General features: G+C 45.5%; 12 protein-coding genes and 3 non-coding genes across 15 annotated transcripts; 7 read left to right on the top strand and 8 right to left on the bottom strand. All coding sequences in view use genetic code 12, as the record gives it.

The window, feature by feature from the left end:
- Positions 1-19: 19 nt before the first annotated feature.
- CXQ87_002917 (uncharacterized protein) lies at positions 20-1,609 on the bottom strand (the record flags this gene model as incomplete). The annotated part of the gene is made up of 1 exon (XM_025481407.1): positions 20-1,609. One exon carries the CDS (start codon positions 1,607-1,609, stop codon positions 20-22), a length of 1,590 nt encoding a protein of 529 aa, XP_025336025.1.
- Positions 1,610-2,023: 414 nt separating this feature from the next.
- CXQ87_002918 (uncharacterized protein) lies at positions 2,024-2,407 on the bottom strand (the record flags this gene model as incomplete). The annotated part of the gene is made up of 1 exon (XM_025481408.1): positions 2,024-2,407. One exon carries the CDS (start codon positions 2,405-2,407, stop codon positions 2,024-2,026), a length of 384 nt encoding a protein of 127 aa, XP_025336026.1.
- A 193-nt stretch (positions 2,408-2,600) lies between these two features.
- On the top strand, positions 2,601-3,047 carry RPB8 (DNA-directed RNA polymerase core subunit; the record flags this gene model as incomplete). Its single annotated transcript, XM_025481409.1, has 1 exon — positions 2,601-3,047. One exon carries the CDS (start codon positions 2,601-2,603, stop codon positions 3,045-3,047), a length of 447 nt encoding a protein of 148 aa, XP_025336027.1.
- Positions 3,048-3,203: 156 nt separating this feature from the next.
- MVB12 (Mvb12p) lies at positions 3,204-3,701 on the top strand (the record flags this gene model as incomplete). The annotated part of the gene is made up of 2 exons (XM_025481410.1): positions 3,204-3,225; positions 3,277-3,701. 2 exons carry the CDS (start codon positions 3,204-3,206, stop codon positions 3,699-3,701), a joined length of 447 nt encoding a protein of 148 aa, XP_025336028.1.
- A 309-nt stretch (positions 3,702-4,010) lies between these two features.
- MNT4 (Mnt4p) lies at positions 4,011-6,017 on the top strand (the record flags this gene model as incomplete). Its single annotated transcript, XM_025481411.1, has 1 exon — positions 4,011-6,017. One exon carries the CDS (start codon positions 4,011-4,013, stop codon positions 6,015-6,017), a length of 2,007 nt encoding a protein of 668 aa, XP_025336029.1.
- Positions 6,018-6,052: 35 nt separating this feature from the next.
- Positions 6,053-6,145, bottom strand: CXQ87_002922. Its single transcript has one exon. It is a non-coding gene; the product is annotated as a tRNA-Ser (tRNA).
- A 704-nt stretch (positions 6,146-6,849) lies between these two features.
- CXQ87_002923 lies at positions 6,850-6,934 on the bottom strand. Its single transcript has one exon. It is a non-coding gene; the product is annotated as a tRNA-Leu (tRNA).
- Positions 6,935-7,233: 299 nt separating this feature from the next.
- Positions 7,234-8,775, bottom strand: UGP1 (UTP glucose-1-phosphate uridylyltransferase; the record flags this gene model as incomplete). Its single annotated transcript, XM_025481412.1, has 2 exons — positions 7,234-8,697; positions 8,743-8,775. 2 exons carry the CDS (start codon positions 8,773-8,775, stop codon positions 7,234-7,236), a joined length of 1,497 nt encoding a protein of 498 aa, XP_025336030.1.
- A 1,499-nt stretch (positions 8,776-10,274) lies between these two features.
- On the top strand, positions 10,275-10,356 carry CXQ87_002925. The gene has a single exon. It is a non-coding gene; the product is annotated as a tRNA-Leu (tRNA).
- A 191-nt stretch (positions 10,357-10,547) lies between these two features.
- NPT1 (nicotinate phosphoribosyltransferase) lies at positions 10,548-11,801 on the top strand (the record flags this gene model as incomplete). Its single annotated transcript, XM_025481413.1, has 1 exon — positions 10,548-11,801. The coding sequence occupies one exon, from the start codon at positions 10,548-10,550 to the stop codon at positions 11,799-11,801; it is 1,254 nt and encodes a 417-aa protein (XP_025336031.1).
- Positions 11,802-11,946: 145 nt separating this feature from the next.
- Positions 11,947-17,031, top strand: CXQ87_002927 (uncharacterized protein; the record flags this gene model as incomplete). Its single annotated transcript, XM_025481414.1, has 4 exons — positions 11,947-14,889; positions 15,167-15,823; positions 15,998-16,962; positions 16,998-17,031. The coding sequence occupies 4 exons, from the start codon at positions 11,947-11,949 to the stop codon at positions 17,029-17,031; spliced, it is 4,599 nt and encodes a 1,532-aa protein (XP_025336032.1).
- Positions 17,032-17,259: 228 nt separating this feature from the next.
- CXQ87_002928 (glutathione S-transferase family protein) lies at positions 17,260-18,027 on the top strand (the record flags this gene model as incomplete). The annotated part of the gene is made up of 1 exon (XM_025481415.1): positions 17,260-18,027. The coding sequence occupies one exon, from the start codon at positions 17,260-17,262 to the stop codon at positions 18,025-18,027; it is 768 nt and encodes a 255-aa protein (XP_025336033.1).
- Positions 18,028-18,071: 44 nt separating this feature from the next.
- On the bottom strand, positions 18,072-19,322 carry CXQ87_002929 (uncharacterized protein; the record flags this gene model as incomplete). The annotated part of the gene is made up of 1 exon (XM_025481416.1): positions 18,072-19,322. One exon carries the CDS (start codon positions 19,320-19,322, stop codon positions 18,072-18,074), a length of 1,251 nt encoding a protein of 416 aa, XP_025336034.1.
- Positions 19,323-19,732: 410 nt separating this feature from the next.
- Positions 19,733-21,001, bottom strand: KTR4 (putative mannosyltransferase; the record flags this gene model as incomplete). The annotated part of the gene is made up of 1 exon (XM_025481417.1): positions 19,733-21,001. One exon carries the CDS (start codon positions 20,999-21,001, stop codon positions 19,733-19,735), a length of 1,269 nt encoding a protein of 422 aa, XP_025336035.1.
- Positions 21,002-21,263: 262 nt separating this feature from the next.
- CXQ87_002931 (OPT family small oligopeptide transporter) lies at positions 21,264-23,585 on the bottom strand (the record flags this gene model as incomplete). Its single annotated transcript, XM_025481418.1, has 1 exon — positions 21,264-23,585. The coding sequence occupies one exon, from the start codon at positions 23,583-23,585 to the stop codon at positions 21,264-21,266; it is 2,322 nt and encodes a 773-aa protein (XP_025336036.1).

The raw sequence follows: 23,585 nt of genomic DNA on the forward strand, positions 1-23,585 counted from the left end.
TCAATTTTGAATATATACTTTAATGGGGAATCAACAGAGTAGATGCGTTTTGTGCCTCCAACTCTAGATTTCTCCTCTTCATCTCCATCTCTTGGGATCTGACAAAGAAAATCATGGCAAAAGCAAACAAAATAGTCAACACTGTCAAGACAGAATTAACTGGACCGGGGTTCATATTGAACATGGAATGCGTGATGCGGTCCAAAAGCTGCTGGAAGATGTTGCAGATGCCAGAAATGCAAATGATAGTGCCGTAGACGGTACCAAATGTTTCGAAGCCGAATACCTTGGCACAAAAGTCAGAAACGGCAGTATAGTAAAATGGTCTGTAAACCACAAGCAAGATGATCCCTGCGTAGGTGCCTGGAAGCCACGAAACAAGACCTAGTATACCCACAGAAACGGATACAATGGAGAGAATCCACAAAACCGAAAGAGTCTTCAATCTGTCAAGAATGAGGCCGATGAAAGGAATAGAAACGAGGCCACCTAGTGGCAAGGCAATGTCGAAAAAGTGGTTGATGCGGGACGCAAGCTCTTGGTCTCCATCATATAAGTAGAGTTCTTGAGCCCGGATTGTAGCAACGAAATAGTTAATTCGGAGCATTTGAATAGTGGTGAAAATGACCATCAAGTAGAACCACGGAGACCTCATCTGCTCGTCAACACTGTATCCGTGCAATATTCCAAAGACACCACCAGTGGACTCGAAGAGCTTGTCTTCAGCGTCTTGCTCATACACTGATTTAGCGGAGGACCTAGAGGCTCTTGAAACGGTCAGTCCTCTTCTCCTATCGCTCTCTTGAACACCAAACGACGCTCTTCTCATCAACAAGCTTGTTGTTTCGGACATGTTGGGCTGCTCAACTGCTTCAGAAGCTGCATCTCTATCCACAGCCAAGAGCTTACTCCTGTCCAAAGGACGGCCAGTCTCGTCAATTGACGTCTCGGCTATTTTAGCCAAAGTACCCACAGTCTTGTATGAAGTGGTTGGCATGATGGTAAGCTGACAGACAAAGATGAATATAGGCACGACTAAGTAGTACGTGAAAAAGCTCGACACGGGCAACTCAAAGTAGTTTGAGTAAATGACTCTGTAGCCCAAGAAAAGAGCTGAGGAGGTGTCGAAGGCTCCAGTAAGCAAGGCCAAAATGAGGCCTGAGTTTTTGGGGAATGAGTTCGCCAACTGAAAGCATGAGATGAAGACAAAGGGTCCACCCAATGCCATCATGGTATAACTCGTGAGATAAAGGTCAACGAAATCAGTACTTGGGGCGTAAATCATGGCAATTGATGCAAGCAACAATATCATGGATCCGATGATGCCAGTGGTCTTTGGACCATAGCTATCCAAGATAAAGCCCACAGGCAAAGCGGAGATGTTGGTCACCATGCATGCAACAGTGAACAACAAGTTCAATGCCAAATCTTGTTCTGAACATGGAATCTGACTATCTGTAGTGGAGATATCACACTTATCCAGGTAAACGCCCTGAGCAATAAGAACTGGTTTCAAAGCTGCAAAACCAAACACAGGGCCCGCAGCAAGAAGACACCATAGTATAGCACAAGTCACTTGGACCAAGCGCTTAGGTGTGGAATTCAGCATATGGTGTAGGTGATGAGGAAAAGCTGCGAGATACCTATAGATAAAGAATGCTTTTAGATAGCGAGCAACCTGCACTGGCATATCTGGAAAGTTAGACGAAACGTACCAAGGAGCAATCTTGGGAATACCTGCCTCGGGAAAAAGAAAACGTGGATAGGTGGTTTTCTTCTTTGTTATGCTTGACTACGAAGGGCTTAGAGAGACAGGTTAGTGAACCATTGAACAGGTGAGTGCTGCTCATGCATAACGTAGCATTTTTTTATATAAACCGGCGGAAGCTCCCATGCGGTCTTCCACGAGGGGAGAACTTTAGAGAGACAGCCCAGAACAAGCATATGATGCATTCTGCTATCATCTCTGGAGAAGTGAAGTGGTGAAACCATTATCGATGGTCTCGTGACGGTAAATGCATGCCTAGAAGGGGGAGATGACATGGTCCACGTTCTTGTAGGAGTTTGTGGCCCTGGCAATTTTTTGGACGACGTGATGGACCACAATCACAACAATGTTCAAGACAGCAAACACACCAATGCCAACCAAAATACGGAAACCAATCAGTTCAATGAACTCTTTTCTTTTAACAAGGTGACTGCTAGACTCTTGACCCAAGAATTTCTCGGCCAAAAGCTCGTAAAGGACAAATGGACCTTCCTGGAAAGCTTCGAAACCACAGAAGTAAATGAAGGCTCCAAGAAGCCCAAGAAGCAACGTCAAATATGTGAAAATGGAAGGCAACACCGAGAGCGGCGAGGCCTGTTGTTCCTGAGAGGGATTAACCTCTTCCTCGTGCTTCTCCATTTTTTGTGTGCTATAAGGAGAAACCAGTTGTAGTATACTGAGGCGAAGTGATCAGATCTGGTAATGCCCCTACAGGTTAATTTAGAAACAAAAAGGGCGAGATTCGGCACGTGACACTGCACGTGATCTCAGCCTTCAGCGCATCGAAAAAAACCTCAACCGAAGCTCATTAAACCTAGCTAACCACATCGCCATGTCCGGGATCTTGTTTGAGGATATGTTCAACGTCGACTCTGTCGACAACGCCAGATACAACAAGGTCAGCCGTATAGAAGGTCAGTCTTCGACGGCTCAGGATATCAAGATCACCTTGGACATCAACAGCGAGTTGTTCCCAGTCAAGGAGAGCGATTCCTTGACGATCACGTTGGCTTCTTCCTTGGGTAACGAGGATTCCATGATCACGTCCAACGGCTCGTGGAGACCACCAAAGAGAGGCGACCGCTCATTGGCTGACGATTACGATTACGTCATGTTCGGTACCGTTTACAAGTTCGAGGAGAGCCAGGACAACGACAAGATGGCTGTTTACATTTCGTTCGGCGGTTTGTTGATGCGTTTGGAGGGTGGCTACCGTTCGTTGTCGAACTTGAAGCAGGAAAATGCATACATCTTGATCCGTCACTACAAGGACAACTAATGGCTGTGGCCAATGCATAAGGGCTCCAGGAGCCGTGTACTATATATACGAATAACGTGATGAAATGTAGTTTTTAGCAATTGTTTTGTTGTTTGGGTACTTCATCTGTATGGGTGGGTAACATACTAGTGCGACTATTACTACATCTCAACTACCATGATGGATGACACCGATAAGCGTACGTAAAGAGACCCCCATGACTTGATTTGAGACAATGACTAACACACAGCTGATCCATTCCTCCAGCAGGTGCCCTTACTAAAAAATCCGGCATTCCAGCCTCCAAAACCTGTGTCTCTCAATACCAACTATGCCAAGTTGATCCCAAACCTACCCAACAGCGTGGTGCCGCCCAAATTGAACATAACGGAAGCTGACCTTGAGTCTTGGAGTAAAGAGATTGAGGATTTTAAAAAAGACCACTTTGATACGGACGCAGAGAAAGCGGCTGTTAAGAAGTATCAGGATTGGCTCAAAAGCGTACAGAGGAAGGTCGCTCCGGGCTTCAGCCATCAGATCATGACTCCTACTAGTGCTGGTAACCAGAAGGAGAAGCAGGATAAGAATGATAAGAATACAGAGGCTGAAGAGCTGAGAGTAGAGCCCGACAAGTCAGGTATCAATGAGGACCTCAGAAATCTCTCCATGGATTAGGGAAGATGGAGCTATGGGAGGGATATGAAGGGGTTGAAGGGTCAATTCAAGAGGCTGTTTGGTTGCTACACTTTGTTCTTCACTCTGTACTCCTTCGCTAGACGTAATTTTCCACGGGCAAGGAATTAACACTCTTTTCATACCGGAAATATCAAATTCATTTAATAGAACTAAACTCTCGTACGGCGCCTATTGTTCGTTTCCTCTATAGGTGTGCAAAGTAAATACTGATAACGCTCGGCTTCTCGGTGTATACAACGCTCGCGCCTCAAGAAATCTATGTTGTGATAGTTCATCCATGGCCAAGAAATGTTTCGAATCAAAAAACGCCTAATACTAATATCATTGTTACTACTAGCGTTGATTGTGTTTACAAGATATGACAGGCCGCAAGCTCCGCAAATAATTGAGAAGTTGGAGGTTACAAGTCGCAGAGATCGTTATGTCAATCCCATATACGCTAAATGGAAACCGAAGGATCAAGACCTTGAAAGCAACTGCAAGGCCTATTTTGGCTATTTTGACAAATTGCAGAGGATCCCATTAGAAGAGCAGGCAAAATTTCAGCATGATGGCCTTCTCTTCAAGAAAACAAAATGGCTTCGGGAAGCGGGAAGGATTTATAGAAAGGAGACTCGAAGGAAACACCAAAGATTCGAGGAAAACTACGAGGCGTTGCTTATGGAGAAGTTTTATGAGAAGACCGCCCAACACAGCAGGTTAGAGGAGGGGTTTGTCAATGACATGGCTCATATGAGAGCCTTTGGAAAGTGCTTCTTGGAAGACAATACTTATGCTTCAAAACATGCAAAGGGTTGTGATCAAGCTTCATCTCAGCTCTACCCTTTTCTTCTGGGCGAGCTACCTAGAATTGATTACGATGGGAAGAAGCCCAAGACGGCTTCCACACATGATAACGAGTGTTTTCCGAAGCAACTTAAGCGTAAAGGTGATGGAGATGGTATAGTGATTCCCATATTACCTAATCCTTCTCGGAGCCAACAGCTTGTCCGAGCTATTAGGCTTATCAAGGTGCTCAGAGCGGTCAACAACACATTGCCCATTGAGATAGTTCTCATGGACGATAATGCTGTCAGAAAGGACCTAAAATTAGACATCATGCTGGCTGCCAAAAGAGCAGATATGAAATTGCCTGCCTCGTTCGAAAAGCTCATGTCTGACGAAGGTATCAACGAGGTGACTTTGCCAGCACAAGAAGTGAGATTTGTCTATTTGCAGCGTGCTATCACCAAAGAATTCTACAAGAATTCTGATGCATTGATGATGAATCTATCTCCGTTGCTCAGCTCCTTCGAGAGAGCCATAGTGTTATCTACGCAGACTATACCGCTTACTGGAGATCTTTCTGCCGCTCTTTCTGATCCTGACCTCAAGCAATTTGGCGTGAAATTCTTCAAAAGTCGAGCAGTTTTTGAGCAAAGAGTGAATCGTTACCCAGGAGGCTACTTTGAGACAAACGACCTCATCAACGGCATGGCCGATGTGGGAACGAATGAGACTAACCTGTTCGGTTTAAAGCGTGCTAGACATACTTATACCAAAAGGGTTAGACACGAAAGCTATCCGCAGCTCATTGACACATCTATGATTGTGGTCGACAAACTGAAGGCGCTTCCAGGACTTCTCATATCCACAGCGCTTCAATACTACCCCGTCATTAGCTCCAAGTACGACTTTCTGGAGAGTAATTTTGAGAGCTTATGGCTTGGCCAAGAACTCACGGGAAACATCGAGTATGTTCCATTCAATGCCAATTTCGCCTCTGTTGCTGGTATCCTCACCCCACCAGAGAATGTGCAGCTTGGTATACCCACCAGGGAATTGTGCTCCAGCTCATGGACACAGGTATCGGATAAGGACGATATTAATCTTGTTTATGTCACCACACATCAAATTGAGAACCGAGTACTTCCCGAATTTGACAAAGCATTGAGAGAAAAATACCTGATCAAAGTAAGCAAAGATCCCACTGACCCTGAAGTGGATGACACCATACACAAGACATTCCTTAAGAGAAACCCACTTCGACTTGAAACCGTTCTTAGACCGGTGGCAGTTGAAAAAAGACAATTCAATAAAGAGGGATTTCCCGAACTACCTTGGAATCGGAAAGGTCTGTTTGGGTCTCTGGATGATTATTGGTGTGCCTACGATATCGTCGGTACCACTAATCTGCCATTGAGGGGACTCGTCACGGAGATAGTTGACCCTAAGAAGACGTGGTACAATGCATTGATAGAGATTTGGCTACTGTCATCACATCAACAATCCTCAAACATGGGTTCGTACGAATAGGTATCAATAAATGGTCTAATGGTTGCAAAAAATTTCGTCACAGACAGGATTCGAACCTGCGCAGGCAATGCCCAACACCTAAGCTGCGGAATAGCAGGGTGTCGCCTTAACCACTCGGCCACTGTAACTGCATATAAAATGTGGTCCCAAATGCCAACTATGTGGACCAAGAGCATCGAGGAACAATGGACTGCATACAATATACATGTCCAACTCCCCCTCCTCGTTTGGAAAATGGTTGCGAATTTGATAACCGATGGCAAAAAGAATGGGAAATGAAGAACCAAATCTACCCGTGCCTTCCTCAGAACTATGGATCGGTGAACTTACAGATTATAAGAGGGCTTTAAGACTCGATCATGAAGAGTACGCGAGTATAATCGTGTATGATTACGATTCCAGTAGCACAGCTAGGTACTTGTTTTATGTGATCTTTCTTGACAGACGTCCTCATTGGCAATTGCTTGTCAGAGATGGTATCCTCAGATGCTATGATATCATAAATAGTGGCGGAGACTTCGAAGAAATCAATTTCCCAGGTTTCGACGTTAGACGAGACCCAAAATATCTATCCAGACTTCATTAGCTCACATCCCGACGGTAAGAATACAACAAATAGTCTTATAGCTAGCAATAAAACGACGAAGGCCAAACAAAAGAAAGAAAATTCAGTGAAGTAGTACAATGTAAAACGGCACAGTGAGCCCTTTACTCTCAAGTTGTAGTCCCTTGGAACTGTTGGTGCATAGTCGCTCATGAGGAATAGGCAAGGCCGACTTGAGTCTGAGAGCATATACATCAATACCAACTCTCTTTTGAAAAATCAAAAAAATAGTGACTCCGGCGTGATTCGAACACGCGCATCTTACGATAACAGAACTTGAGTCTGCCGCCTTAGACCGCTCGGCCACAGAGCCAACTGATGTAAGGATCTCTTGCTGGTAAACTATATGCAAGGCTGAAAAGGGTAGTGCAAAAAGTCAAAAATTTCAAAAATCTGATATTTGTCTGTATTTAAAACTCCAGGTAGTCACCATAGGCAAAATTTGAGCCAATCTGCGCCATAGGAAGCAGAGTTACGCCAACTTTTCTAAATTTTAAAGAATTCCAGTTGAGCTTTGGCTTTCTGCAAACTAAAAAATCAACGGGGGACCTACACCGACAACAACAAAGCTTTTTTTAAAAAAGAATGATGAGTTTTGATTAAAGTACTTGATTAGTGCTCCAAAATGCGCAAGTTTCCAGTGATGACGACATTTTCCAAGACTGCTCCGTTTGGAATGTCAATGGACTCACCATCGTTGACAACGATGATGACAGTACCCTTCAAGGTGACATTTCTGCCAAGGTTGACGTTACCAGTAATGGTCAAGTGGTCCAACTCCAAGATCTTTGGCATGTGTGGGATTCTCTTCTGGAAGTCGTTGACCTTCTTGAAATACGAACCCAACTTGATCAATGGGTTGGAGAAGCCGTCTCTGGTTGGGTCCAACTTCAATGCACCGTGCTCAAGGAAGAACAAGTCAGACTTGACTAACAACAAGTCGGAACAGGTCTTGACTGGCAAGAATCTGGATCTGGGGACAACAACACCGTGAGCACCGCCAAAGTGTCTGATAGCGGCACCAACAGCAGTTTCAAGCTGCAAGACATTGATGTCAGAGGAGCCCTTAGAGATGGTCTTCTGGTTGGGGATGATCTCAGACTCGATAGCATTAGACTCGACCAATCTCTTCACGGCACGCAAGTTGATCCACAAGTTGTTAGTGTTGAAGTACTTGAACTTCTTGATACTCTTGAATTCCTCAACGTGCTCCTTAGGCACCTGAGCGATCTCCAACAATCTCACCTGACCATCGTAGTTGATCAAAGTACCACCCTTGACATCGGCTCTGGTCTTATCGGTCAATTCCATGATGTACTCGGCACCGGACTCGATCATGTGGTTCAAGATCTCAGTGTCGACGGTAGCACCCAAGTTGTCACCGTTGGAGACGAACAAGATTTCTCTGCCCTGGGCCAAGAGAGAGTCCAATTCACCTGAGGAGACCAAACTCTCGAACAAGTCACCGTGTCCTGGAGGGTACCAGCAGTTCAAGTCGTCGTCAAACGAGTCTGGCACAGGCAACAAGGAGTCCTTGAAGATTCTGGGGAAACGGGACTGGTTGAAGGTTCTGACTCTAATTCTGTGGCCCTGGTACTTCTTGATGATCTTGGCGGTGTCGGCGTCAGTGTTGAAGGAGTTCATCAAAAGAAGAGGCACGTCGGTGTCGTACTTTCTGTTCAAGTGCTCAATCTGTCTCACCGACAAGTCCAAGAAGGTGTTGCCGTCTCTGACCTCAATGACAGACTTTGGACCCACACAGCCCATGGAGGTTCCCAAACCACCGTTCAACTTCAAAACGGCCAACTTGGACAAGCCCTCGGTGACCTTCTCTGGCGCTTCCTTCAACGCGTTGTACTGGACCACCTCGCTAGGAGATGGAGACTTGATCTTGTCCCAGTCCAAGGTGGAGCCCGAAGCCTTATCCGTCAAGTATCTTCTGAACAAGGCAAAGAACGAGTCCATTTCGGTCTCGAATCTCTGCTGGTGCTCTTTTTCAGAGACAGTGTCAGCCAAGGTGTTCAAGGCATTACGCATCTGCGACGCAGCCACAGTGGTAGCGGTGTTGTCAAAGGCCTGTTGTTAGCGGGAATTGATGGAATTTCTTTCCGTTTTACATACATATGTCGATTGAGTCTTGGTGTGTTTCTTCATTGCGAAAGAGCTGGAGGTGGTATGAGGGATCCTGGTGGGTATATAAATGGAGAGGTTTATGCGCACCGAAGCTCATGGCCCGCCCTGCTTTTTTTGGAACCTTACATGCCCGTCCGGTTGCTGTTTGGAGGGGTACGTAATTTGGGCTAAGAAAATAGCCGGAAAACTTGCATTGATGCCTTAATTCCATACTTTTAATTGCCTAATTTTTTTTTCTTGCGTCTGTCGTAAAAATGTGTTGAGGTGTTGGCGGAAGTGAGGTTTCCGGGTCTGGGCTGCAACATGGCGAATTATTTGTTTGGCCGCGTTTCGTGAATGGGCAAACCAGCCCGCAAGCCATGATGGCGTGGACGATGAAAGAGATAAAAAAAGGCTTTTTTTTTTTGAAATAATATAGAGGTTTAAGAGAATTTGTGGTATTTTGTGAAAAGGATAAATCTGCAAATTCGATGTTTCCCATGTTTTTTGTAGCCTTACCCCAGGCTTTGTGACACCGGGGTGGGGCTCATTTGCAACACGACCAGCGCTACTGCAGCGGCTTTGACACCGAAGCGACCTAGCACGTCAAGCCACCTGAGGATTCCGGCGTCATGATTGGCTGAAATGAGGAAATATGCATGACATTTTGGCGAATTTTTTTTAGAACGTGGGGGTCCTTGACGGACTTCGTGAAAATTGCAACCGTCCATTTGAGAATGGCTCGATTCGGCTCGTGACGATCATGATGGGTCACGACCAAATCGACGTAAGAGGGAAGGATACCAAGGAATATTGAGTAAGATGTAAATCGACGTCACCTGTTGGTGCCATGCCTTTGGAGGAAAGTCCACTGGGATCCAACCTGAAACACGATCACGGGGTTCGGAGAATCGCTGCAGTACGCACCAGCACATTTTTGCATTATAGTAAAGTGTAATTTTTGCACTCCGCTTTCTGTATCCAGAGGAAGTCTACGATGTAAGTATGCTTCTAGAAGGTGGAAGACTGAGATGCCCAACAATTGCATTTTCGCAGCCACTGATGGTAACAATAGCGACACATTCCGTGGCTGCAAACCATCCGCAGATACACTGGACCCTGGTCGAGCCGATCCGGGAGGATATTACTTACTTGCTTCTAAACAGAATAAGGAAAAGCCATTTAAATGAATGTGTGACATCGGAGAATGAGAGCTTGTGTTTTTGGGTGTCTGGGTTCTCACTATGGGTCATTTTGCAACCACCAACGAATGAGCCAAGCTAGCCATCAGAACAATACAGAATAGCCTCAAAGGATAGATATTCAAGCGAGGTTTACGATTATTGATGAAAAGCACACATAAATACACTTCTGAGGGTGATATGAGCTATCTCGCTCAATTTTGGCCCTACGACGCTGAAAATTTGCATGAAGAATGAAGAGACATTAAGAAATCTATTTAAACATTCAAATTGGTCAGTATTTGAGATGGCTAAGTTTGCTGCAATATAGTAAAGCACCATTTTTGTTTCTTCAACAATGGCTCTGTGGCCGAGCGGTCTAAGGCGGCAGACTCAAGTTCTGTTATCGTAAGATGCGCGTGTTCGAATCACGCCGGAGTCATTATTTTTTCCAATTTCATCTTCCTGCTGCTAGTTAAGGATTATTTTTTAGCGCGCCTCGTAATGACCCTCGTAACCGGGTCCGTCCTCGAGTGCTTCCGGTGGTGCACGGAGGCAGCAGAGATCAATCGCTCTAGATAACTAACTACTGGTCATCTAATTCTTTCACAATCTTTCATAACCAACACCGTCATGGTTGAACCAGCCATCCCTTCCCTTTTGGACACAGACTTGTATAAGCTCTCGATGCAAGCGGCAGTGTTCCAACACTTCAAGGATGTGCCAGTGAAATACAAATACACCAACAGAACGCCACAGATGGTGTTGAACAAAGAAGCCATTGACTGGTTAAAAGCTCAGATCGGTCTTTTAGGTGACTTGAGATTTACCGAGGATGAATTGAGGTATATGAGGGAGAGCATCTCGGTGCTTCCAAGCGACTACATTGCTGCCTTGAAAGATTTCAAGTTGAACCCTTCAGAGCAAGTAATTTACGCCAATGACGAGGGTAACTTTGAGAATTTTGAGTTGACGGTATCAGGTTCATGGTTTGAAACCATTTTGTACGAGATCCCCATCTTGGCGCTTGTGTCTGAGGCTTACTTCAAATTCGTTGATACGGATTGGGACTACGAGGGCCAGGAGGCACTTGCGGCTGATAAAGGAGAAGCCTTGCTTAACGCTGAATGTGTGTTTAGTGAGTTTGGTACTAGAAGAAGAAGATCGTTCAAGACCCAGGATCTCGTTGTCGATAGCCTTGTCAAGATCGCCAAGCTCCTGCCCAATGGCCGTTTCTTTTCTGGTACATCCAATGTCTATTTGGCCAAAAAATATAAGGTTCCTCCAATTGGAACAGTGGCCCACGAGTGGTTCATGGGAGTCGCTTCAATCACTCAAGACTACCTTAATGCCAACCAGGTCGCCATGGACTACTGGGTCAAGACTTTCCCCAATTCAGCTGGCCTTGCTCTTACAGACACTTTCGGCACTGACTCCTACTTGCGGGTTTTTGAAAAGCCTTACACCGACCTTTACGCTGGCGTAAGACAGGACTCTGGAGACCCTGGATTGTACGCTGAGAAGATAGCCAACCATTTCGAAAAATTGGGATACCCCAAGAATTCCAAAACGATCTGTTTTTCCGACTCCTTGAATATTGACAAATGCAAGAGCTACAAGGCCAAGGGCGAGTCGGTCGGACTCAAGGTGATTTTCGGCATCGGCACATTCTTCACGAACGACTTCAAAAACAAGACGACAAAAGAGAAATCCCAACCGCTTAATATTGTGATCAAACTTCTAGAGGCCAATAACCAGCCTTCGATCAAGATCAGTGACAACATCGGCAAAAACATGGGAGATCCTGAGGTGGTAAGCAGAGTCAAGCAAGAGCTAGGCTACACTGAGAATGAGTGGGCAGAGGGAGACGAGGCTCATAGATGGTGAAAGAATAATTTATAGAAGCTAGAGATTGACACTGTACAACTATACAATGACGAAAGACTATAATGACTGTTTTCCTGTATGCGCCCTGTAGCATCACCAATACACCTCTTCTCAAGTGAGTCCACCCTATCTTCTCCAGTTGAATATGGCTGTTTCGACAGAAGAGCTTCTAAAAGTTCTCACCATTGTGGATGGCTCTCAACGCAGTCTGCTCCATCATGAAGCTGAGGCTCAGCTTAAGAAGTGGGAATCAGAGCCTGGATATCATTATGCCCTTCAGGATGTCTATCTCAACATTGAGCTTCCAATGCATGTCAGATGGTTGGCAATCATTTGCTTCAAGAATGGCGTTGAAAAGTACTGGCGCCCATCTCGTCAGAATGCCATTAGTAAAGAGGAGAAAGCAGAAATCAAGAAGAGAGTGTTTGAGCTTATCGGAGAGAACAATAGTCAGTTGATGATCCAGAACGCTCATTCCATTGCCCGTATTGTGCGTTTTGACTTCCCTAGTGAATGGCCTACTTTGTTCGATGACCTTGCTAAAACATTGGAGGACTACGTCTTTGTCAAGGGCAACCTAATTGCAACCAACAACCTTCTTATCATACTCAATCAGATCATCAAGACAGTGTCTATGGTGAGAATTGGAAGATCTAGACATGCAATGCAGAGCAAAGCCCCCATTATTGTCCCTATTTTGGTTAAACTGTATTCCAAGTTTTTCCTGATGTGGACCTCGTCCTTAGACTTGACCACAATGGAGGTTTGCTACCTCTGCTTGAAGAACTTGAGAAGAATAATTCCAGAAGGGTTCGAGCAGCCTCATCTAAATCAGGACATCACAGATTTCCTCAAAGTTTCTGTCACGCACCTCCAAGCGTTGGTTAACGAACACGAGAAGTACTCTTCCGATCTTTTAGAACGATATGTTAAAAGCTACAGCAAGCTCTACGTCAGTCTCATCAACCTGAACCCTACAAGTTTTGTTCTCGTGCCTTGCTCACAAGAGATTATAACGACATTCTTGTCGTTGTTAGAAACAAGGGCCGAGGACGTCTACAAGAGCAGTGAAGATAATGACTTTTGGGAGACTTTGGCTCTCAAAGGATTCCTCATATTGAAGAAGCTTGTGGCCTATGTTTTCAAACAGGGTGCGGTGACTCTCAAGCAGAGGAATGATAAAGAGGATGTGGGTAATGCCATCAACAAATTGAAAACTAATTTGTTTACCCCAACTGTCATATTCAATTTGTGTGATCTTATAATCAGTTGGTACCTCAGGCTCAAGCCATCTGACCTCGAAAGCTGGTTACTTGAGCCAGAAGAATGGGTGAATGAGGAATTCAGCTCCAGTTGGGAGTACCAAGTCAGACCTTGCGCTGAAAACTTCTATCAAGATCTCATAAAGTACTTCAAGAATGAGCTTTGCGAATTTATCCTCAACAAAATCTCCAATGGACTCAACAGTAACGATTCCGTTTCCGACATTCTCACAAAGGATGCTACGCTTTGCACTTTCCAACTCTCGGCTGATTCCATTGCCAACAGTGTTGATTTCGATCAATTGCTCAACCAAGTCTTCCTCCCTGAAGGTCTTAAGAATGACTTGGTGGAAAACAAAATCATCAAAAGAAGAATCTGTTTGATCATCGCAACATGGGTCCCTGTTAACTGCTCTCGTGAGAGCAGGGTCAACATATACAAGCTTCTTCTCACATTCCTACAATTTGACAACAAAATAAATGACAAGGTTGTCAAACTTACTACAATCCAGACGCTTAGAACCATCATTAATGACTGGGACTTCAACAAACAAGACTTCCAACCATTCTTGAAAGAGTTCGTCTCGCTCTCCATCAAAATGTTGGACGATATGTCATTCACTGAATCCAAGCTCTACATTTTGGATACTTTGAGCGCTTTGATTGAGAGATGCAATCCTTTGATCGATGAGGCCACTTTGATGACAATTCTCGAAATTGTTCCATCCTACTGGGAGAGCTCCAAAAAGAATGATGAGGCTATCTTGCAATCTTCATTATTGAGAGTTCTCAAGCACTTGGTCATCGCATTGAACCAAAATTCCTCTCGCACACATTTCATCACGATACCCTTGATCAAAGCTTGTTGCTCCCAATCATCGGAGCACTATTCCCTTCTTTCAGAGGACGGGTTTGACCTCTGGCTCGCTGTCGTTCAATACTTCCCATCTAACCTGGAGCCTACAGACACATTGGTTGACCTTTTTACTCTTTTGCAACCAGCACTCATGGATGCCACTGAGATTCTTCCAACAATCATTTCTATCGCTCGAAGCTACAGTCTTTTGACTCCTAAAGTCTTTGAGACCGAAGCGGCTCTTGAGCTGTTCAGAGTCTTGTCCGGTTATCTTCCAAAGATGCGTGACGACGCCTTCGACGTATTCATCACTTTAGCTGATATTCTTTTCTTACAAGAGAGTCACGAGGACCAACTCATCAACAACCTAATTAACAGTGGATTGTTGAATGCGATGACTTCCTACGTGCTTGATGAGAATCACAGCATCGTACTCGCGAACCGTATCTTGCTCGTTCTTTCAAGGCTTGCGACAAGCTCAGCTGAGGTTTTTTTGAGAGTCATGGATCATCTTCAAGTCAACGCTGCTCAGTTTATCGACGTCTGGATGAGATATTACAAGAACAATGGCAATCCTAGAAACAAGAAAGTAAACTTGCTTGCATTGCTCTCACTTGCCGCATACGGTGTGGGAAAGAATCTTCATGGTATTCCTGAGAAGTTTGGTGAGCTCGAGAGAAACTGCTTCTTGTTTCTTGAGGAGGTCAACGAGGACACAGCTGGAAATTGTCAGGCATATGAGGGTGATTATATCTACAGCGATGTCGACAACTATGCCTATCTCGACCCCGATATTGCACCCCACGGTGAAAAGGTCAGATACCAAAGGCTCCTCGAGACCTCTGACCCGGTCATGAAAATTAAGATGCAGCAGTACCTTAGGGACGCTCTTCTCAAAATCCGGGGCGAGCTAAACGAGTCCGATTTCATCACCTTAATGTCACTCAACGACCAGTACACATCTGAAAAGGTTCAACAGCTACTTGCATAAATCATAGCATTAAATAAATTAGCATATCCATAGAAGAAGGGCTTCCACGTAGTTTGCTTGTGTGCACGAATCTTACGATATAGAAGAATGGAATGCGCCTTCTTGAACGGAGATTATCACCAACTTCTTTACAATGATCTCACGTCAAATTTGCAAAAGCAGCCCTCTCCTCAGGCTGAGCTGCAATATTCCTAGAAATAACTGGATAAATCCAACAAAAAGATGGTACAGTCAGGAATCAAGACAACCGTCTGAGGAGAACATCAGAAGAGCTCGTGAGCACTACGAAAGGTACCAGAAACAGAACGAGGAGAAGCTCAAAATGAGAAATAGATCAGCAGCGTACTACTCTGGCTCTGTCATTATGTTCTTTTTGGGTCTTTCATGCGTGGCTGTCCCATTCTACAAATATCTCTGTAAGAGAACAGGCTGGGATGGTACGCCTATCACCGATACCAGGATGTTCACTCCCGACCGTTTGATTCCCGTGGACACAAACAAACGTATAAGGATCTCGTTCACTTGTCAGGCATCAGGCATTTTGCCCTGGAAGTTCACACCTTTACAGAAAGAGGTTTATATTGTTCCAGGTGAGACAGCCCTTGTGTTTTACAGAGCAAAGAACATGTCCAAGGAAGATATTGTCGGTATGGCCACGTACTCTGTGACCCCTGACAATGTAGCTGCATACTTCAACAAGATCCAGTGTTTCTGTTTCGAAGAGCAGAGACTTGCAGCCGGTGAAGAGGTGGACATGCCAGTTTTCTTCTTCATTGACCCTGATTTTGCCAAGGATCCAAACATGAGAAGCATAGACGATGTGGTGTTGAACTACTCTTTCTTCAAGGCATCGTACAAGGACGGTGAGTTGGCACCTATTCCAATGCCCCAGGTGGAGGCCAAGGCCTCCGTTGTGTAAATATCATCTCAAAATTGTAAATAGTCACGGAACATATTCGTATTGCCGTGTTGTCAATGTAGATTTGCAGCCATATGTTCTGTACGATTCTCGCACTGAGCATAAAACTCACCTACACCAAATGGTACGGACCCAAAGTAGAACGATTACAGCACCTACTAACAATAGCAACACGGCATAAAGAGAGAGAAATTGTCCGAGTCAGCCAAGAAGGCAAAGCTCGAAAAAGACAGAGTCAAGATCAAGCATTACAGGAGACTCACGGCGAAGGTGTTGAGTGACAAAAAGAACAAGATCTACAACGACGAGACGTTAGCAGAAACTACCCAGCTCCTAGACCTCAATCCAGAGTTCAATGCCGTGTGGAATTACAGAAGAGATATTCTAAACCTGCTATTTGCCACCGGAGCAGTTGGCAAGAAGAAGGCTCTAGAGGGTGATCTAGCGATGGTGATGCAGATGCTCAAGCGGTTCCCCAAGTGCTACTGGATCTGGAATCATCGCTATTGGTGCTTGGCTCAGCTACAGCAGGATAATGATGCCAATTGGAAGTTTGAGTTGGGGATAGTCCAGAAGCTCTTAGAGATGGATAGCAGAAACTTCCACGGTTGGCATTACAGACGGTATGTTGTCGAGAACATGGAATCGCTGGCAAAGGCTGCAATGGGCGATGAAAAGAATGCGGCAATTGCAGAGCTTCAGATTGACTTGATGGACTTTCAGTATACCACCGAGAAGATCAACAAGGATCTCTCCAACTTCAGTGCCTGGCACAACCGGTCCAATCTCATTCCGAAGATCTTTAAAGAGCTCAGTGAAGTGGACCATGCCGCTCTTCAAGAGCACGAAAAACTTATCAAGGTGTTTGAGCTGCCTACATCTCTTCTAAAGCATGATCTCCTGCTTCTCAAAACAGGCATTTACATGGATGCCGAGGACACCTCGGTGTGGCTGTACATGCACTGGCTAGTCACAACGGAGTTATTCACGGAAGATCTCAAAGCAAAAGGAGAATTTAAGAGCGTCATTGATCAGCTCTTGAAGGATGTCGAGGAACTCAATGAGCTTGAGAAAGACGACAACCAAGGCCGCGACAATGTATGGTGCCTTAAAACGATCGTCATTTTACAAGCGTTGTTACTAAAATCTGACCCCGAGGCACTTCAAGAGAAGGTAAGCCGCCACCTAAGCTCCCTAATTGAGTTAGATCCTCTCAGGAAAGGCCATTACCGGGACCAGCTTACAGGTGCGGCCCCCTCCTTTAGCCTTGTTAGGCAGACAGATTACAGCTAACAATAGCTGCGCGCATAATAGTCAAGGTGCTGGTTCCCAATGGGGAAATTTTTCAGAAATGCGCACGCATTAGGAAGGGTCTTGTGGGGTATCCTTGAAACATATAAAGATGAGAACGGCTGGTATTTCCCCTCAGCATGTCATCACACGATAAATTCACATTATACTGGCTTGACGAGTCCAGATCACATCGTATTTTATGGCTTCTTGAGCTCTTAGAGCTCGATTACGACGTTGACGTCTACCTACGCCACGAGGAGACATGGAGAGGACCCCCTGAGTTGTTTCAGGTTCATCCATTGGGAAAGTCACCAATTCTTGAAATCAAGTTCGCCGATGGAAGGCCGGACCTCCAATTGGCCGAGTCCGGCTTGATCATCCAGTACCTCTTGAAGCATTATGACCCACATCGGAAATTCCTGCCAAAGGGCGAGAGAGACCAGATCAAGATGGACTATTACCTTCACTACGCTGAGGGAACACTTGAAGCTATTTTGATGTCTATGTTGATCAACTCCACGGCAAAACGTGTGGCACCTTTTGGAATGAGGACTCTCGCCAAAGTCTACTCCAGAGGAGTCAATAACGGCTACTACATCCACGAATATCACCTTAATTTGCGCTACTTGGAGCAGCGGCTCCGTGAAGAAGGCACGGGATACTTTGTGGGTGGAAAGTTGACTGGTGCCGATGTGATCCTCACTTTCCCCATTTACGAGAACTTGTTTGATAATGAGGCCGGCGTCAAGGAATGTGCCGATGAAACAGACCTTTTTAAAAAATACCCCAACCTAGCGGCCTGGTGCGACAAGATCAAGAACAACCCCGCCTACATGCGGATCACCGAGATGATGAGAGCCAAGGTCGATGAGATGTACGCTATGAAGAAAAGCAAGAGAAAATAGATTAGTATCGACGAATATACTTGCATTCACTGTTCTGTCTGTATTTAGTTCAAGGGCAAACCCAAAGCTTCTCTCTGAGATTTAGAGTTTGGATCAAAGTATGGCAATTCAGCCAAGGATGTAACTCTAGTACCATGCCTAGGCTCCAAGCCCTCGTGGTCCCAAACAGCATTGTGCTGCGAGATTCTGTTATCCCAGATAGCAGAGGTACCCTTGCCTTCCTCGGAGGCCCAGTTGAATCTCACCTGGATGTCCAAGTTCTTCTCGTAAACCGAGAACAAGTACTCCAAGATAAGCTTCGACTCCGCTGGCTCCAAGCCAACGATACGGTCAGTCATGGAACGGTTGACAAACAAGAACTTCCAACCAGTAGCCGGGTGAGTTCTCACAATTGGGTGCTCTCTCTCAATGTGCTTACCACCTCTCAATGGGTTCTCTCTGTCCAAGTACTGGTGAGCAGATTTGAAGATAGCAGTCTTGCCGTCCAAAAACTTTTGGAAAGCAGGTGACAACTTGTCGTAAGCAGCGTAACCAGACGCCCAAAGAGTGTCACCACCAACTTCAGGAATGGTGTCGTTGTGCAAGTGAGTGATACCAGCAGGCTGGAACTCGTGCACTAAGTCAGTGTGCCATTGAGAGTTGCCCTTGCTGTTGTTCTTGAACGACAATGGGAGACCGAAGAACTCTCTGGCGTAGTCCTGCCAGATCACTGAAATACCAGGAAGACTCTGACCGTCGATGGTGTCTGGAACACGAGGAACTTGAGCATGAACCTCGACCTGACCCCAGTAGTGGCCCAACTCCAATTGTTTTTGTGGAGACAAGTCCTGGTTCTTGAAAAAGACAACGACACGCTCAGCGATCAAAAGGGCCAATTCGTCCTTTTGCTGATCGTTCAAATCAGCCAATTGCAAACCAATGATCTCAGTACCAATGTGCTTCGTCAAGTTCCGGACTTTCTTCGCAGCACCAAACAAGGCCTTCTTCTCGGGATCGGCGTTCTTACCACGCTCGATGTATGGGAATTCCTTGTTTCTGATCTCATAAGCTTCATCAACGAACTTTGGAATGTCCTTGTTCTCTGGAACCTTTGGATATCCGTTCGACAAATCAATGCCGTATTTGTCAAATCTCTTGCGAGCTGGCTCTGGGAGTCTTTCGACCCAAGAAGCTTGAGAACCAAATTTGACGCTCTTGATGTACTCTCTTCCTCCGAGAGGCTTAAGAGCACTCAACTTGAGAATGGTGCTTTCGAGCTCGGCCTGGCTTTCGCTGGTGTCGACAGATGGAGACATTTTGATTGATCTGATAATGAAGGAAGATCCTGGGATCCTCGCTTGTATTTATAGTGCATCTGTATAGACTAAATGCAAAAAGGTTTATGGTCTTATCATGAACCACAATTGGGTGCGAATCGAGAGACACCACACTTTTGACAGCTTTATTTATGCGCGACCGGTGCATAGCATGTCTAGGCACGTTATCCACCCCTCGCTAAACTGTGGCATCAGGGGCGAAATATAAGTAATGCCTTGCACATATCGATATGGATTAATAATCAAACGGAGATACCAGAGAGTTGGCCAATTAAAGTTTAAGCCCAATCGGCAAGAACCGTGATTTGATATGTCCGTCTCGCTCGTCAATGAATTAGATCTCTGTGGCTGCAAATCTAAATTGCATGGACGCTGCATAGCCTTCTCCTTCAATAAACAGCACTCAAGTCTCCAGCTTCATAGTCGATCCAGGTGGCTAAGCAATTTTGGTCAAAGTCACGATCGTAATCAGAAAACTGACCCACTTTGCAGTTTTTCGTTGTAGGCGTATTGGGGCAATGGCGATAAGGATTATGATGGTAGCCGATATCTCTGAACCAATGAATCCTACGTTTGTCGGCAAAAAGTGCTAAACCAAGAGAGTGCACAGGAGCATCTCCCCATCTTTCGTAATAAAAGTTGCCTGTGGAGTCTAGATGCTTGAACCAATTGGAGTAGGCTTCTCCACGATAGAAGTCCATATCAGCAATTTCGAAATTTGACCAAAAATGGCATGTGGAATAGCCCTTTGCAGTTTTTGTCTTTTTCGGATTTTGTTGGTCCTCTGTGATCCATTGGAAAGACCCATTTTCGTTGACATACTTGTAGTTGTCCCCTTCATTCAAGAATTTCAATGTTTCAGGATACAATGTTTCGATGCTTTCGTCAATGTCGTAAAGGCTTATTGTGAAGCCGTAAATTTTGTTTGTGCCCTCCAAATACTTGAACACGTCGTAGTTGACGTCGGTGAAAAACTTGACGCTGGGCTCAAGACGCCAGTAGTACTTATACTTGCGCATTTCGGGAAGATTGTAGAAGGCACCAGAGTAAAATCGGCACATATTGTGGTAGGATGCTTTCTTAGCGTATGCCACGTTGAGCATCTGGAGCCGATCCATAGCTGCTCGTTCTCGAGGTATATCGATCGAGGCAGGCTTGTCCCACATTTCCGACGGTATTTGAATAAACTCCACGGGAGCGTCGGTGTATTTCCGTATCTTCTCTTTGAATCTGTCAGTGAACGGCTGGTCATTCAAAAAGGTATAAGGGTACTTGAACTTGCTGTTGAACAGAGCTTCGAAGGACTTGATTGCGGAGCCGATCTTTGCAGCCTCGTTGTTTCTGACCAATGACATGATGGTTGCATTGGCATGCTGATACGTAGAAAGGTCCTCGGGTGGGCGGATCAGCTCAATGTCAAAGTCCTTGGGCTCGTGGATTGCTTGAGCCATGACTTCATCGTACCTCTTATTATTGAGGTCGAGGATTTGCTCGGGGGTTCCCTTCCTGTGGAAGAGATTGAGGAAGTTGAACTGAACGTTACCCTTCTCTAGAACGTAAGGCGGCCTGAGATCGAGGCTCTTGGCATATTCTAGCTGTTTCATGAAGTCAGATAGATTCTCTCTCACATCGACGCCAAATTGCACTGAGATGAGCATCGTGATTCCGATCAATGCCACCAAAGGTAGTAGAACCCGGACCACGAGCCGAGGTAGTTTAAACGACAATAACGAGAACATCCCTAGTGATACTACCACGTAATCGAATGTTTATCGGGTGTATGTGAAAGAATCGGGCACTGCCTTGCTTTGTCTACAGGAAATAGCTAGGCTTTGCAAGATAATGGAAGAGCGCGTACTTACAACCGAGATAACCGAGAGAGTATATTCAAATATTATTTATTAACAAGAGCATGTATGTTTAAAACTCGTAGCCTTTTTGGCGTGGAATTTGTTTGTCGAGGTGTGGACATCCGTTGGCATCACATCCCTTCAGGGCCACTTCAGTGCCCCACCATTTGTAGTTCTTGGAACCTCCAGTGTACACCACACAGAAGTAGATTAAAATGGCGGCAATAGCAACACCCGAGTCAAGGGCAATGGAACTCACCAAGTTGTACTTTCTCCACCAGGATGTGTACTTACGGTGGATGAAGTAGTTGAAAATGGCTGCGGTGACGAACCAGGTGGAGAAGTTGTAACCAGTAACACCTGGAATCATACCAGCACCGCCGAAGAACAAAATAGGGTCGAATCTCTTGACCCAAGATTTAGGTCTAAACCTGCACCAGGTCCAGTGTGCAATTGGTACAAGAGCTCCAACGAGGAAGAACCACAAGACCCAGCCGTATCTGCCACCAGGAACAAAGATCTCGCTGCCAAACAAGCCCCACATGGTGTGACTGTTGAAGGAGGTCTTCTGCTTACGACAAACCATGTTGTTGGCGGCGTTGTCGGTACAGATGTCGTCGATGTGGTTCAACAAGTAACCAGTGACAGATGGAGACACAAGAGAGGCCCAAATACCGGCACAGAAAAGCAAGAACATGATATTCTTGGGTGGAACTCTCATGTAGTGGGCCATCTTGGCACCCTGAGCCATGTGCATACCGTGCTGGATGATACTGAAACCGAAGGAGTAGAAGTAAAGCAACTTGTATGCGTTACCCTTGTACCAGTTAGCACTGACAATCTCGAAGAAAGCAGCCAAGGAGACGTTCGTGTTGGCTCTGGCTTCCAAGAGGGAGAGTGGAACAAACATGATACTGCCAATCAAGACAGAAACGAAGTATCCACCAGCGTCAATTGGAGAGTCATCCCAACCTTCAGAGAAGGCAAAACCAAGAGCCAAACTGATCACCAAGAAAACAACATAAATCCACTTGGGGAATTCCTTGTACTGTCTGACGGCCTGGTTGAAGATGTCGTCGTGAGTGCTTCTGTTGGCCCATGGACCCCAGATCTCAGAACGGAACTTCAAAGCGGTGTGAACCACAAGGGAGGCGAAAACAGCAATACTAAGAGCCAAACTCATCAAGAAAGCAATGGGCATGAATGCCTGCGAGTAGTTGTCAAAAGCCTCGCGATCAAGGTTCCAACCGTCATCCACGATTCTTGAAAAGTTGTACTGCTTACCGTGAACGTCGAAAACAGAGTTACTCATGATAGGCATGTGAGCAGTCTGCCAGTGGTTCTGGTAGTAAAGACCAGGCAAGACAATCCAAATCCAGAAGACAAACGAGGCAAACATTGAAGCAACAGCAAAGAATGGTGTAGTCAATGGGTTGTTGATCGAAGTGATCTGGGTCCAGTCCAAGGTGAATGGGAAAAGACCAAGACCATTCTTGACACCGAAAACCTGAGCAAGAGGAGCACTGCTTGGCTTGCACCAACTGATCCATGCACCGATGGTGGAGAAAAATGGGAAGATAAGATCAGGGAACCAGTAGTAGACGAAAGAACAGAGGAACACAATGATGAAGAAGATCCAACGAGGCATCTTCCAACCGTGAACCACTGGATTGTCTCTGGAGTAGATGGACTTGAACAAAGCAATGTTAGAAAGCACACCAGGCCAGACTCTCTCGGCTGGAGTCACCATGATGTCTCTGAAGATACCAACGAGGGCAACAGAGTGGATATAGCACGAGATGTTGAAAAGAATCTGACGAGGAATACCAATATTCTTCTTGAAAAACTTTGTGTCCTCAATGACCAAATTGTTAACCAAACCGGCACTGATGACGACGTTGCAAAAGACGAAAATACACGTGTGTTCCTTGTAATTAAATGGACCAGGATTCAAGCTGAAGGAAAGTCCCCATGGAAGAGGAACAGTCCACTGAGGAATGATCATGTACCACAATCTACCGATAGGCCAGGCAATGACCTGAATCACAACCACACCGATACCAATTGTTGGGAAACGCATGTTGAAGAAAGAGTCAACACCGGCCACTAAAGCACCAAGACAAACAGCCATGACCCACATTCTCAAGGTCAAACAAGGCATGTCTCCATCGTCATCCATCAAGATGGCCATGATATCGCCCTGGTTGAACTTGAAGCCATCGTCAGTATCCAAACTGTTTTTGGATTCAACGGCAGCCAAAGCATGGTCCTTGGTAGAGCCTTTCTCTGAATAGTTATCACTCAGATGCGAGTTGTCCTCGCTCTGTTGAAGGTAACCATCAGAGACCTTCTCTTCGATTCCGTTCTCCGCTGGGATTTCCTTGGGAGACAT

The sequence above is a fragment of the Candidozyma duobushaemuli genome (assembly GCF_002926085.2).
Source record: "Candidozyma duobushaemuli strain B09383 chromosome Unknown C_B09383, whole genome shotgun sequence".
NCBI lineage: Eukaryota > Fungi > Ascomycota > Pichiomycetes > Serinales > Metschnikowiaceae > Candidozyma > Candidozyma duobushaemuli.